The 14,316-nt window shown below is 37.5% G+C and overlaps 1 protein-coding gene across 4 annotated transcripts in view; it reads left to right on the forward strand.

Moving 5' to 3' along the window:
* Naa25 (N-alpha-acetyltransferase 25, NatB auxiliary subunit) overlaps nt 1-14,316 on the forward strand; it is a 68,006-nt gene that overhangs the window by 35,523 nt on the left and 18,167 nt on the right. For all 4 annotated transcript variants that reach the window (XM_010604487.3, XM_010604490.3, XM_010604488.3 and 1 more), the window contains exons 12-15: nt 5,406-5,613; nt 6,552-6,641; nt 9,904-10,084; nt 11,130-11,229. In XM_010604487.3, the coding sequence (XP_010602789.1) occupies nt 5,406-5,613; nt 6,552-6,641; nt 9,904-10,084; nt 11,130-11,229 (579 nt within the window). The remainder of the gene's footprint in view (nt 1-5,405; nt 5,614-6,551; nt 6,642-9,903; nt 10,085-11,129; nt 11,230-14,316) is intronic.

Here is a 14,316-nt window from a genome sequence, read left to right on the forward strand (position 1 = left end):
GCATTTTTTGTGGGGTTTTTTTTTTCTTTTTTTTTTTTTTTTTTTTTGTACCAGGGATCGGACTCATGTCCTTGCACTTTCAAGGTAGGTGGCAGAACCACTGAGCTAAATCCCCAGCCCTAAAATATGATATTTTTAAAATTATTTTTTATTTTCTCCACACTATTTTATGGTAAAAAAAAATTGGTATTACATGTTCCTCTAAGCAAATAATTTGTATTGCAGATTTTTTTTACAGCAAATTCTTCCTCATCACTGAGGTATGTGCTCTTCATCCTGGACACCGTGAATCCTCTGACGCCGAGGGGCCCTGCCCTGGGTTTCCATTTGTTCTGTTCTTCAGTCTTGGCTTGCTGGGCCATGATGGCTTGGATGAGACTGTTGAGATGTCCTCAGTTTCTTTTTGTTCAGCAATTTTCTCTTTTTCCTTTGTTCTTTCTTCTTAGGAGGCTCACGTTCTCTAAGCATATTCTTCAGACAGGCATAACTTAACTGTTGCTTTCCCCACATTGGTTACACTGTGATTTATCAAGGTAGTTTCTCCTTAGATGAATTCCGCTGCTCTCCCACTGTCAATAGCAATGCTTGTCTTTATCACTCTACCAAACAACTGTTTGTTGTTTATGGCTCTGGTACAGTTTTGTGCAGAGTATTTGTCCAAAAATAATATAAATGCAACCCCTTTATTCTTCCTCTTATCGTTGTCTTTCATTATAGTAACCTTTACAACTTTACAACTTTGCCATACTTGGAAAATATCTGATATAAGTTGTTTTTTTTTAATGGAGAAGGGCAAGTTGGACACATACACTCTGCTCTTACTTGGAGCCAAGCCACCACTCATTTCTTCAGGGACAGAGGCCCTGGCACAGTGGGGATTCAACCCTGACTTTTCCTTGCCCCTCACAGTGGCCTGGGCATCCGTACCTGGGTTGTGTGGGGGGTCAGCACAGAGCCCAAGGGTCACGGCAGCTGATGGTACCTTTCTGTGGGGCGGTACTGGTGGCACGTTGAGATTAAGAATTTAAAGCTGTTGCAGTGACTTTTGTAGTCTTGTTCTGTGTAAATGTTTTTTGTTTTTTCTTTTGGTACGGGGATCGAACTCGGGGACTTTGTGCTTGCAAGGCAGGTGATGGTATAAATTTTAATTGAGAAGAGTTATTTTGCTGCCACAACTTTTAACTTTTTAGTGAATGACTTCAGTAGCTAAAAATTTCACCACTCAGCAAGTGTCTGTAGGAAGATTGCAGACTATCCAAATAGGTTCAAGCTGAGAACTGCTGTCCTAATGAATCATGTGTCAGACCTTTCTAAAGTATGGTTAGCCATCTACTATATTAATGTCTAGTTGATAGCAAACTAAACACCAAAGCAAAAAGGATATGAGCTATTTAGAAATCGATTTTATAAGATAAATTGTTGGAAAAAATTTCAAAGCCCTTTTATCTTTAATATTTTTATTTAGGATGTTAAGTACATTTTAGTTGTTAAATGTTTATCATTTTTGTTGTTTTGTTGTTTGTTTGTTTGTTTTTTGGTACCAGTGATCGAACTCAGGACCTGTGCTTGTGAGGCAGGTGGCGGCACCTCTGAGCTAAATACCCTTAGTAGCCTTTTTGTTTCTAATTTTCTTGAAAATTAATATAAGTTGCTGTTACCCCTTCATTGACTATTAAACTTTTGTTTTTTTATCAATAAAAAAACAAAAATAAAGTGTGGTTAGCTGTTAAGAGAGGGCCTTTGAATTCAGTTATCCTGAAATGGCTCATCCAGTGTGGTATTTTAATTTTTTGTTTTCTTTGCTTTGGGATTTTTAGCTAAATCGTAAAATGGTGCTAGTTTTTAAAGAAGCTTTTTGCACATCAGAAAAAATGAACAGACTAAAGAGTGTACCTGTTATTTCATAATAAAATTTATTTGGAAATCTTTATAGTGTTTACTAAAGAAGGCATTAATGGCCAGCAAACTAATACATAAAATGGCTTCCAAGAATGGCTGAGCTGCGGGTAGGAACAACAGAGGCTTGTGATCAAAAGCATGAAAACCAGTACTATAGTTTGCTACAAATAGGCATTATACATCTGATCTCAATTAAAATTAATACATTTTAGACATATTGAAGAAAAATAATTACAGATGTGAAACTGCATGGCCAGTGGGATTTTAGTTTCTGTTTGTATCATAAAATTTTATGTATCATATTAGAAAAATCAAATAGAATCAGAAAGCTTGTTTTGACAACAGCTACTCTTTGTTCCTACTGGACAGATACAAATCACTTTCAATTTTTAACTCTTCTATTATTTACTTCTGTATTTCTAAATTATAGGCTAATATGTAGTAATTTATTTTTATAGTTACAATCTTCATCTGTTGGTGTACTATTGTGGAGTTTATGGAAGTTTCTTCCTTTCTTTTTTCTTTCGTTTTCTTCCTATTAGTGGGCAAAAAGGAACCCTTTTACATTGTTGGTGTGAATATAAAGTAGTACAACCACTATGTAAATCAATATGGAGATTCTTTCTTTATTTTTGTTTTTTGAGACAGGGTCTCACTGTGTAGATGAGACTGACCTGGAACTCACTATGTAGCCCAGGCTGGTCGAATTCAGTGATCCTCCTGCCTCAGCCTCCCAAGTGCTGGGATTACAGGCATGCGCCACCACGCCCTGCTCTGGAGATTCTTTAAAAAAGAAAAACTAGGAATTCACTTGATCCATCTATTCCTCTTCTAGGTATCTTCCCTAAAGAGTTAAAGACATCATATTACAGTAATATATGCTACTCTTGTTTCTAGCAGCACGATTCATACTACATCTTACAAGTGCCTATCAACAGATGAACGTATAAAGAAATATGGTCTTATATAGAATGGAGTATTTCTCTGCCATAAAGAAAGATAAACTTGAGTCATTTGTAGGACAGTAAAAAAAGAAAATCAAGAGTTGGGGGCAACAAGCATAGCTAAAAGTGAAGATAAAAGCATAATGTTAAGTGAGACCATAATGTTAAATGAAATTGATTACCTTTTTAGCTTTCTGTCTCTGAGACAGTGTCTCTCTATGTAGTTCAGACTGGCCTTGAACTCATGGCAGTCCTCTTGCCTCAGCCTTCTGAGAGCTAGGATTATAGGCATGCACCACCATGCCTGGCTTTCTCTTTGAGTTAAAAAAAAATTTTTTTTTTTTTTTTTTTTTTTTTATTCCATCAGCTGTAATTACTAGCAGTGGTGAAACTTTGAGAGCTTTCAGTGCTACAAACAGCTTGCTACAGCCATAGGTTTGCCACCACTGGTCTCACAGAACATGAAAAGTACACACTCCTAGTATGGTCTGAAAATGAGGCTCCATTTGCTTCATCTCCTTACCCCACCTTAGAAATGTTTTCCATAGAATGTCCATTTGCCACTCTGTTGGGGACTTAAACTTTTGGCTAACAGCATTCTGGGATCAGGTTGGGAGCTGGTGCTGTAATTGAAAAGCCAATTTTCTCCAGGGATTTAGCTCTGTGGTTCCACTGCCTGCCTCAAAAGTGCAGGGTCCCGAGTTCGATCCTGGGTACCAAAAAGTAAATAAATAAAAATTAAAAGCCAGGCATGGTGGCACTCGCCTATAATCCCAGTACTTGGGAGGCTGAGGCAGGAGGATCGCTGTGAGTTTGAGACTAGCATGGGCTACATAGTGAGTTCCAGGTCAGTCTCAACTACATAGTGATCTCAAAAAAACCAAAAAAAGAAAAGCCAATTTTTCCTTATCCTTACTTTTAGCTATGTTGTCCCCAAGTTTGATTTCTTTTACTCTCCCTAAATATAGCTTCTTTGATTCAGCTTCTCATATGTATAAAACCCCAGGTTTCTGCTCATATCTAGGAAGTCGGTCTGTGAGCTTGGGGAAGGGATCAACTTTTTAGAACAAATTTACCAAATTTTATTTTAGTGTTTTCGGCACCTTCTGAATCTTCAAGTTTCTGTGGACAAAAATCTGTGTTTTCCAAGCTCCTGTGACTGGAATAGGCTTGCTGTTTCATGGTGCCTCCTATTTGCAAACCTATATTTTAGTCTTCTGATACCTGTATATTGTAATTTACATGTGGCCTAGTTTGTTTTGTTTTGTGTTTTGAGACAGGGTCTCACTATGTAGTTTAGTCTGGCCTTGAGCTCACTATGTAGCCTAGGCTGACCTCAAACTCAACAATCCTAATTTAGCTTCCTGAGTGCTGGAATTATAGGCGTGCACCATCACACCTAGCCTCTGTGTTATTTCTTGTAATTGAGTGTGAATCTATAATTACCTCAAAATGAAAGTTTTTAGAAAGGCCATTGACACAATAACCATTCCTTTCAGTGTATAACCTTTCTTTTAAGGATTTATTTGTAGGGTAAAGGAAAGAAGGGAAAGGAAAAATATGAGAAAAGGAAAAACTTGGAAACAAAGTCTTTGTAAATAGGGAAGGGAGGGGGCTGGGGATTTAGCTCAGGGGTTCTGCTGCCTGCCTCGCATGCGCAAGGACCCGAGTTCGATCCCCGTACCAAAAAAGAAAAAAAAAGAAAATAGGGAAGGGAGGGCAAGGGAATGGGAAAAAAAATAAGTATCAAATTATATCATGTAAAGTTACAGGATCCTAATGATGAAAGTACCTATTGTATACCAATAAACTTAATGGAAAAATATTATCTGTAAGTCAATATAGTTGTAGGTTTAAATTTTTTGGCATTCTACTTTTTGTATAGTCTTCCTAATTAAAACTTCACATTGCTACAATATGTTAATATGGTAATTTAAAATAATTTTAAAAGTCTTTTAGTGCCTGTAGTACATGGTATTGACAAAAATACATTGGCATCAGTGAGTGTATCAGTTTCATTTGAGTTTCACAAGCATTATATACTGTCTCAAAAATCTTTTTAAGCTATAGTACATAGAAAATGGTAAACTAAGGGAATTTTTTTCTCTGATATCGTTCTAGACCATTTCAATTTGGGGGGGTACTGGCATCGAACTCAGGACCTTGGGCTTGCGAGGCAGGCACAGTGCTGTTGAGCTAAATCCCTGCTTTCCCCTTCTTACCCTCCACCTTTTTTTTGAGACAGGGTCTCACTATGTAGTTCAGGCTAGCCTCAAACTCCTGGCGATCCTCCTGCCTCAGCCTTCCAAGTTCTGGGATTACAGGCATGTGCCACCATGCCCACCTTCAATTGCTGTTAATCATTTAATTTAGAAGTGGCTGGGGATTTAGCTCAGTGGTTATGCTGCCACTGCTTCGCAAGCGCAAGGTCCTGAGTTCAATCCCCAGTACAAAAAAAAAAAAAAAAAATGGTGGCTGATTCTCAGATTGATGGCCTGAAGTTTGCTACTGAAGATTAGTTGAATTTTGAGACCCGTATTTCTTTTTTTCCCCATTTTGCAGTTCATTAATCAGTTACTTGGAGTTGTTCCTTTGTCAACACCAACAGAAGATAAGCTGGCGCTGCCTGCTGATATCCGAGCTCTGCAGCAACATTTGTGTGTGGTACAGCTGACGAGGTTACTTGGCTTGTACCACATCATGGATAAAGAGCAGAAATTGAGCGTCGTCAGAGAATTGATGTTAAGGTACCAGCATGGCCTGGAATTTGGTGAGCAACTTTTCAAAATGTTCAAGTTTCCTGAGCTACTAAGACTTAGAAGTCAGTTTTTAATGTACCTATAGCACCCTTGTGTTTCCCCAACCCCAAACCGGGGATCGAAGCCAGGACCTTGCAATTGCCAGGCAGGCGAGTTGTCACTGAGGTACATCCCCAGCCCACTCTTGTTTTAATGACAGTTTGAAACACCCTCTAAGTAGTAACATGCAAAGACTTTTGTAAACTTGGAGTTTAAGTAATTCAAGTTGTCCAGATTCTTTCTAATCAGATGAACTAACTGTTACACTGGATTCCATGAGTTGCATAGCTTATGATAATTATCACCTTCTGCCTATAAGAGTTAATATTCTTAATGTATGCAAATGAAGCAAAGGGATACTGTAGATTGTTAAGATAAACAATTTAGAAGTAGCTGATTTTCAGGTTGATTGTCTTGGCGTTTGCTAGATCTATGGGATAGAAATATAAATTGAGTATGAGGTGTCAGTATTTTCCAACTATATTCCAAAAAATTAGGTATAGTAAGCAATATAATATTAACTTAGTTATACATAGCCCTTGGTTTATCCTCTGAGACCTCCTATATCTTTTCCTTGGGACTGTCATGGATCCATTCTGTCAGGAATCCTTCCTTCTGTTCCAGCTGTGCATGAGCTTGCCTTCTCTTTTTTTTTTGGTACCGGGGATCAAACTCAGGTCCTTGCGCTTGCAAGGCAGGCGACAGAACCACTGAGCTAAATCCCCAGCCCAAGCTCCCTTCTTTTGATCACTTTGATTTATGCCTTATATTTTTGTTCTGGTACTTAATGCAATTCTTACTTTTTTCTTTCTCTCTTCTTCCCTCTCTCTTTTCTGCTTTAAAAACTCCTTTGAGGGCAGTAATACCTGAACAAATATTAAAAATATGATGTGGTGTTTCCCCCCCATAGGGAAATCCTGTTTGAAAACAGAATTGCAGTTTTCTGACTATTACTGTCTCCTTGCTGTCCATGTGCTTATTGATATATGGAGAGAAACGGGTGAGTCGCCATGACTTCAATAAACTTTACTCTTTGTTTTTAGTATTTATAAGTACTGCATTCTTTCTTTAGGCTAATTGTATAATCCATTAATTTGACTTATGCTCTTAGTTCTTTCTTCCTTATTCTTCTCCAAGGTGCTTCTAGAAGAACCAAGTTTCTAATTTATCCTATCCCCTATCACCAGTATATTCTTAAATCAGTGGCTATAGATAATTCTATTTCTAAATGCTTCTGAATTATGAGTATTGACTAGAAAAAACTGTTGCAGAACTGTAACAATTATATTATGATGAAACTGATTCAAAAATAAATGGATAGATACCTGGAATAGAGTAGCCCTCTTTATTCACTTTTTTGAGGGGTAGAAGGTACTATGGATTGAGCTCAGGACCTTGCGCTTGCGAGGCAGGCATGGCATCACTGAGCTAAATCCCCAGCTCCTTTTTTTTCACTTTTAAAACTTGTGGAAATGCATTTTATTGGAGTAAGTTCTGATTGGCTCTTTTAAGACAAAAATGTAAACACACTAAAGGCAGCATTGTGAATCACTGAAGAGTAGGATGATTCCACAGATGGTATAGGGCCACCCTTTTTTTCAAGTTGCACTTTGTGATATGATACTTTGTTTTAACAGTTTTGAGGGCTGGAGATTTGGCACAGTGTCTCCACAGCCTGCCTTGCAAGCACAAGGTCCTGAGTTTAATCTCCAGTACCAAAACAAACAAACAGACAAAAATACTTGGATTATTAACAGTTTTGAGAAAAAATAACTTTTGGTGCTTATTGCATATTATTTACGAGAATAAAGTTAAGAAAAGCCAAGGGCTGAGACGACAGTGCTTAGCAAGATGGTGCAGCCTCTATCTTGAAGAACCATTTCACAGAGCACTCAGTCTGCTATCATCTCCTTTTCTGAAATTGTTTGTTTGTTTTTTGGTACCAGGGATCAAACTCAGGAGCCTGTGCTTGCGAGGCAGGTGGTAGCACCACTAGTGAGCTAAATCCCTGGCACCCCCTTTTCTAAAATTCTTAAAAGATGCCCTGCTTTCCTGAGGGTGAAAGTCATATGTTTTAGGATGGTTTACAGTGTCCATTGAAGTCTGAATTCTGCCCACATCTCCAGATTCTTAGGTCCTTACGATCCTGAATTTACTTTTTAAAGACTGCTCTTGTCACTGAACATCGGGTTGAAGTAACTTTCTTACCTTCTTCATCTAACTTATAGTCAAACGATGTCTCTGGCAGAGCCTATCTTAATTTCACCTATTCCACCTCTGAAGATTTTCTGCCCCTTCTGAAGTTGTGTAATGTGTTGTATTTTCCCATAGGGTGCGGCTTGTTATACTGTGCAGTATCCTGTTCATGCGGCTGCATGAGTCTATTTTTTTCCCCTTTGGGGATATTGAATCCAAGAAAGTTGTCTTACTATAAATACCATCCCAGTTGGGTGTGTTGGCTCACTTCTGTGATTCTAGCACTCGGGAGGCTGTGACAGGATTGCCATGAGTTTGAGGCCAGCCTGAACTACATAGTGAGGCCCTGTCTCCCAAGGGGGGAAATTAATTAATTAATTTATTTATTCCCAGCATTCCTGAGGGCTGAGGCAATAGGACCTCAGATTTGAGTTCAGCCTAGGCAACTTGGTGACTTAGTGAAGATCTTAGTTTAAAAATTTTAAAAGGGCTGAGGGTGTAGCTCTGTGCACAAGCCCTAGTACAGTAGTGGTGGTAGTGTGGGGATTATCTTTTTTTTTTTTTTTGGTTTTGTTTTCCCTGATACTAGTTATCCTTAGATAAAGCAGGATTTCTTACATTTATAAAATAATTGTCTATTTGTCTCTTCTACTCAAAATTGAAGCTTCTTAAGGCCAGGACTCACCTGTGACTCTTACTTCCAGTCCACATCAAGTGCTGCCCCAAAGTTTAGGTCAGTCAGTGAGTGTTGAGTTACATGAAATTGTGATTGGAAAGACAGAGTGGCAACACAGGGAAACACAATAATGGAACCCAAAATTGGATGTATGCTATGATTACTACTATATAAAAGGAATTATAATACAGAAGATACATAAAAATAGTAATGGTGGTTTGAGTAGATGATGAGTAGTTTTCATAGAGTGGGGTAGGGTTATAGGTGAGATTTATCTAAGGCCTCCACTATTTGATTATGTTCTATTTCTTTTTGAAATAAAGTGTATAGAATAACTTTAAAATCTTAATGCATAAGTAAGGCTTTTCATGATAGCTCTTTTTACTGTGATAATAAAAATAGCCTGTAAAAATTTTGGAGAATAGTTTAAAGCCTCACCTCTCCAGACCCCTAAGGTATGCTAACATTTTTGCATATTTCCTCCTGTTTTTCTTTGTATATTATAGACTTGAGATCAGTTCTTAATATTAGTTTGAATTTTCTGTATGTTGATTAAACATTGTTGTACACATATTTTCCCTGGTAATTAAAAACTTTGTTAATGTCAAATAGCTATTTGATGTTTCTTTGTGTGGATGTTACTGTCATTTTCTTAATCTTCCTCCCTTCAATGGACAGCACAATGAATATTTTTATATATAAAGCTTTTTCTGTGTCTTATTTCCTTTAGCTAGATCTTACAGGACAAGTTGATGTTTAGGGCTATTAATATATGTAACCTTTTATAATTTGGTAGGTTATCAAAAGAAGTATGACATTTTGTCATGACGATGGTGATGATGATGATGATTGTATTTGGGTACTGGGGATCAAATTCGGGACCTTGCGTTTGCGAGGCAGGCGGCAGAACCACTGAGCTAAATCTCCGGCCCCTTGTCTAATTATTAGTGAGCAGTATTTTATATGACATCCTGTTAGTAAAGTTACATATAGGAAAGAAGTGGTGTCTGGAGAATCTCTCTGGAGTCTTGTGAAGAAAATTCTACAGTGTTAAAGCTGGTGAATTCCAGTTTTCTTTCAAAGTCTGTCTCTTCCAGGCTCTGGGAGTCTATGAAATTCTATAACTTCCCACCACAAGATCTGACCACTTAAATCCTGCATCATTTTTACAAAGGGCATGTTTAAGAACTAAACCATGTATCTAAATATGTGATTGTGTATTTAGACAGTTCTCTACTTTGGTAACAAGTGTTTATCTAAAATTTGTTTTCTGTCATATAAATTTATTCATAGAATAAGGTAGGTGATGATAGCAATAAGTTTTGTTTCTGAGAACTTTCCAGTTGCTGTCAAGATGAGTAGATAATACTATACTATATTTTGATTTTAGGTGATGAGACTGCTGTGTGGCAGACCCTGACCCTGCTGGAAGAAGGATTAACTCACAGCCCTTCCAATGCTCAATTCAAATTGCTGCTTGTTCGAATCTACTGTATGCTGGGTGCATTTGAACCAGTGGTGGATCTTTACTCCAGCCTCGATGCTAAACATATCCAGCATGACACCATTGGGTTGGTAGTATATACTCTGAATAATGATTAGCCAGCTACACCAGGGTGGGAGTCATGGAGCTCTCTCACTTTTAGATTTTAGCAGGACAGTTGTTCCTGACATTAAATCATAAACTATTGTTACCCATTGTAAAGAGTAGAGTTCATATTTCCTAGTATCTTTGTGGTTATTTTGAACTGCACAATTTCAAAATGGTAAGAAAGTTTTCTCCCAGAGACAGCAACTAACTAGGTCTACACTCTCTTTTGGTGCTGTAAGTTGAATCCAGGACCTCACACATCCTAAGCATACTGTACCACTGAGCCATACCCCACAGTCAACCAGCTGTATGATTTGAATGTCTATTCTTTCTTTCTTTATTTTTTGGAATCAGGAATTGAACTCAGGACCTTGCGCTTGCCAGGCAGGCAGTGCCACTGAGCTAAATCCCCGGCCCTTGAACATTTATTCTTAGTACACATTAAAATCTTACTTTTGCCTCGCAGTTGAGGCTAACGCTTGTGCTTCATTTATTGACGTGACAGGTCCTTTTGAATTTATATTTTGGCTATATTTGTGATTATTTAAGAACATTTTCCTTATCCTCTCTGATGTTTTAGGAACACAGCATTATGTACTGTTTCAACTATTATGTTCCATTAATGGGCAGTGTACAAAGAAACCATGATATGTAACTTTGGGTTTCCCACAAAACAGGATGGACTTTGCCATTTTTTTCTTTTTTGATTTGATTCTCTAAACTAGATTATTTCTTATCAGTGCATGTTTGTAGTATATAATGTTTACATTCCCTGTGGGAAATTGGTACTTGTACATAACACATCTTAATTCCTGTTTTTTATTCTCTTTCCCTTCCTTCCCCTCTCCATCCCTTTTTTTTCTTCCATCTCTTGATCCCTTTCATTTTCTAGATCATTTTAAATGACAGGATATTTTAATTGTTCTTTATGCTTAGCTATTGCTTTGTCATAGTAATTTGAAGTGTAATATTTGTACTAAAGGAGGGTAAGTAAACATGTATGTTTTTCTTTCCTTCCAACTCAGTTATCTTTTGACCCGATACGCCGAATCTCTAGGTCAGTATGCTGCTGCATCCCAATCCTGTAACTTCGCACTCAGGTTTTTCCACTCCAACCAGAAAGATGTAAGTGAATAACTATTTTTACTATGGTGACTGCTGACTGCATGGAAAAGAGGGTGTGCATGTGTTGAGAGGCCCTGTACTTTACTAGCAAATGCCTTTTGGCCATAGTTTATGGTCCAAAGCTATTAGATAGAGGTAGAGATATTTGGGTTTGTAGGGATGTGGTTATGTTTAGTACATTTGTTGGAAAGTTACATTTAAAACTGAGTATTTATTTATTTTTACTTGAGACAGGGTCTTGCTGTGTAGTTCAGGCTGGCTTTGAACACATAGCAATCCTTCTGTCTCAGTTTCCCAAGTGCTGAGGGTCAGAGGCATGTGCCACCATACCCAACTAAAACTGACTGGTAATAGACTAAGAATTGTTAATGGCTCATAGATTTGCCTTTCAATCTCTAAGACTTTTTCCAAAGTACAATAAATAGCCCATAAGAGCTTATAGCCTGAGGGGTGGTGGCACAGGCCTGTAATCTCAGCTACTGGGAGGCTGGGGATGTAACTCAGTGGTGGAACTGACATAATATGTGCAAGGTCCTGGGTTTAAGAATTTAATTTAAAAAAATGTTTTTTCCAGTACTGGGGAATTCAATTCAGAACTTTGCGCTTTTGAGACAGGCACGACACCACTGAGGTAAATCCCAGGTTCCTGGGTTCAAGAATTTAAAAAGAAAGAAAAGAGAAAGAATTATGAAATTGACCACTTGAAGGACATTTCAAAAGAATTAGATTAATCATGCCTTTTTAAAAGTAGCAATAAAAGAGAGCTGCTCTGTGCCATAATGAAAGGATGGGATTTGCACCATATTTTTCATTGCAATCAGACTTGGTCTTTACTTGGTTAAGCAAAGGTTTTGTGAGTCTCTGCCTACTTGGTTCTTGCACATTTCTAAGACTTATTTCCTGGAATTTGACCATGCCAGGTATCTGTCCATAGCTTTCCATTCTTACGGTCTGTCAGCAATTGAGGAACTTGGTAAGGAAGCTGTCATCTGGGGTGCTTCTTGGCAGTACTCTTGAGGATTTTTTTTTTTCACTTAAAAAAAAAACAAAAACAAAAAACCCTAAAACTAAAAGACTTATGGCTAATCGATCCTCTGTCTAGTTCAAGTGCATTAAATAGAAGGCAGGGTAAAAATTGATTCTGAAGACTGGAATATAGGTTTATTGTTCTCAGCTTTGATAATATATTTTGTAAGCTTCAGGGCATGGTTTAGAGGCCTAGAACAGCACAGGACAACTCTGAGCAATTGGAAGACTGGTGGGCTGGCTCTTTGCTTGGATGGTGAGCAGTTATTTGGTTTTTAGCTTGCCTCCCATGATTGATACGTTTGTTCAGATCTTTTTGTGACATAGCTTCAAATCAGGGAGAGAGGGAAGTGGATACCAGCATCTGAGCACATTGCTTAGAGGATGCTGGCCTGGATTTATAGGCCAGGAGGCATCTCTAGGACATTAGACATTGAAATCTCCAAGTGTGAGTGGGCAGTTGAGGCATAAATTTGTTAGTTTTCACTGTGTGTTCCAGTTACCTGTGCTGGCCTTCTCTGTTTTCAAGGAGTTCCACTAATTCAGAATCAAAAGAATAGATTTCTTCAAATCTCATAATTTGGACTATCATTTCTGTATTTAGAAGAAAGAGATTAAAGGCACATTATACTTACAGATGAATCCTTTACAAAATTTTGTTTCTTAAATAGTTGTGAGTGGGATTAATAATAATCATTACCTGACACCTAGTTTTCATTCAGCCTTCAATTATCCGGCATTTTTAAGAACCATGTCAGTCATCATCATTTGGTCAATAAAGGCACATTATTTTATACTAGTGAAAAAGAAAAATACAGAGGAATTTGAGGAGGTGTGTTATTCTTGGTGGTTTTTTTTGTATCTTTGATATTTTGCGGTTGATTGCATATAGCAAGTTTTCCTGATTTAGTTGAATATATGTGATGTTGAGTCTGATAAAATTATAGCATTTTATTGATTCAAGACTAGGACTTCAGTAGAAATTTAGGATGGGACTAATTTAATGACACCAAAGTAGATAATCTTGAGGGGTCTGGAGGTAAAAGCAAAACACAGTACAGCAAGAAAAATACATCTTGACCTTGATGCCTGCATCCCTAAATAAGGAAACAGATAGTGATGTGGACTGTCTCCTGAAGGACTCTGAGGCTGGTCATGTTGTGGTGTTGTACTGTGTGTATCAGACCTTTCCCTCATAGTATTACAAATGTGTCTACAAAGCCAGACCTCTATATTCTATGTGTTTTTATCCCTAAAACTACCTTGGGCAACTGATGTATTTCACTTTCCAACTAACTCTTTGAAAGAACATTTAGTCACTAGATAGAAAATCCAATGTGGTTAATATAAAGGCTTTTAAGTTATCTTAGAAAAGTCTACATAGGGCTTTCCTTTCTCATAGGTCATTGCCTGCTGTCATCTTACTTTGGAATAGATTTTTTACAATATAATAATCCATGCTAGAGTTTCATATTAAAATTTGTTCTTAAATATTTGTAGTTAAAAATAGTCTTTTTAAATCTATTTTTAAGTATTTGTAAAGATCATTATTTAAGGGTCTGATGTCTATGTATTTTGCTAATTTTACAGTTATCAGGGTTCATTTCAGGAATCCATATGGGATCTAAATAACCTCATTAATGCATAATTGAGTAGAAACAGATATGGACAGCAGATTCCATTCAAAAGTCTTTTCTGTGCCCGTGGGTTCCTGTTTTGCCTGCAGTTCCATTAAGGGACTGGTCTCTCAAATAGTAATATTTCCCTAGCCTTTGTGCTATTTATCACTTCCTGGCCCTTGTCCAGTTCTGTGGGGTACTTTACTGCAGTGTTTAAGGAGGACTGTCTAGACAGGCAAGCAGAGAACTATAGGTACTTTCTTAATTTATTAAAGTCTATATTACCTCCTTGTTTCCCCTTATTTTTCTTTTTTAAAAGCTACTGTGCTTTTTCCAAAGTGGTATTCCATAGACCAGTCATTTAAAACTGCCCCTATACTTGGTAAGGCTGGGTTCTTTTCTTTTCTTTTCTTTTTTTTTTTTTTTTTTTTTTTTTTTTTTT

This window comes from Fukomys damarensis, unplaced genomic scaffold (genome assembly GCF_012274545.1).
Source record: "Fukomys damarensis isolate Sample0158 unplaced genomic scaffold, DMR_v1.0_HiC HiC_scaffold_12, whole genome shotgun sequence".
Classification (NCBI taxonomy): Eukaryota; Metazoa; Chordata; class Mammalia; order Rodentia; family Bathyergidae; genus Fukomys; species Fukomys damarensis.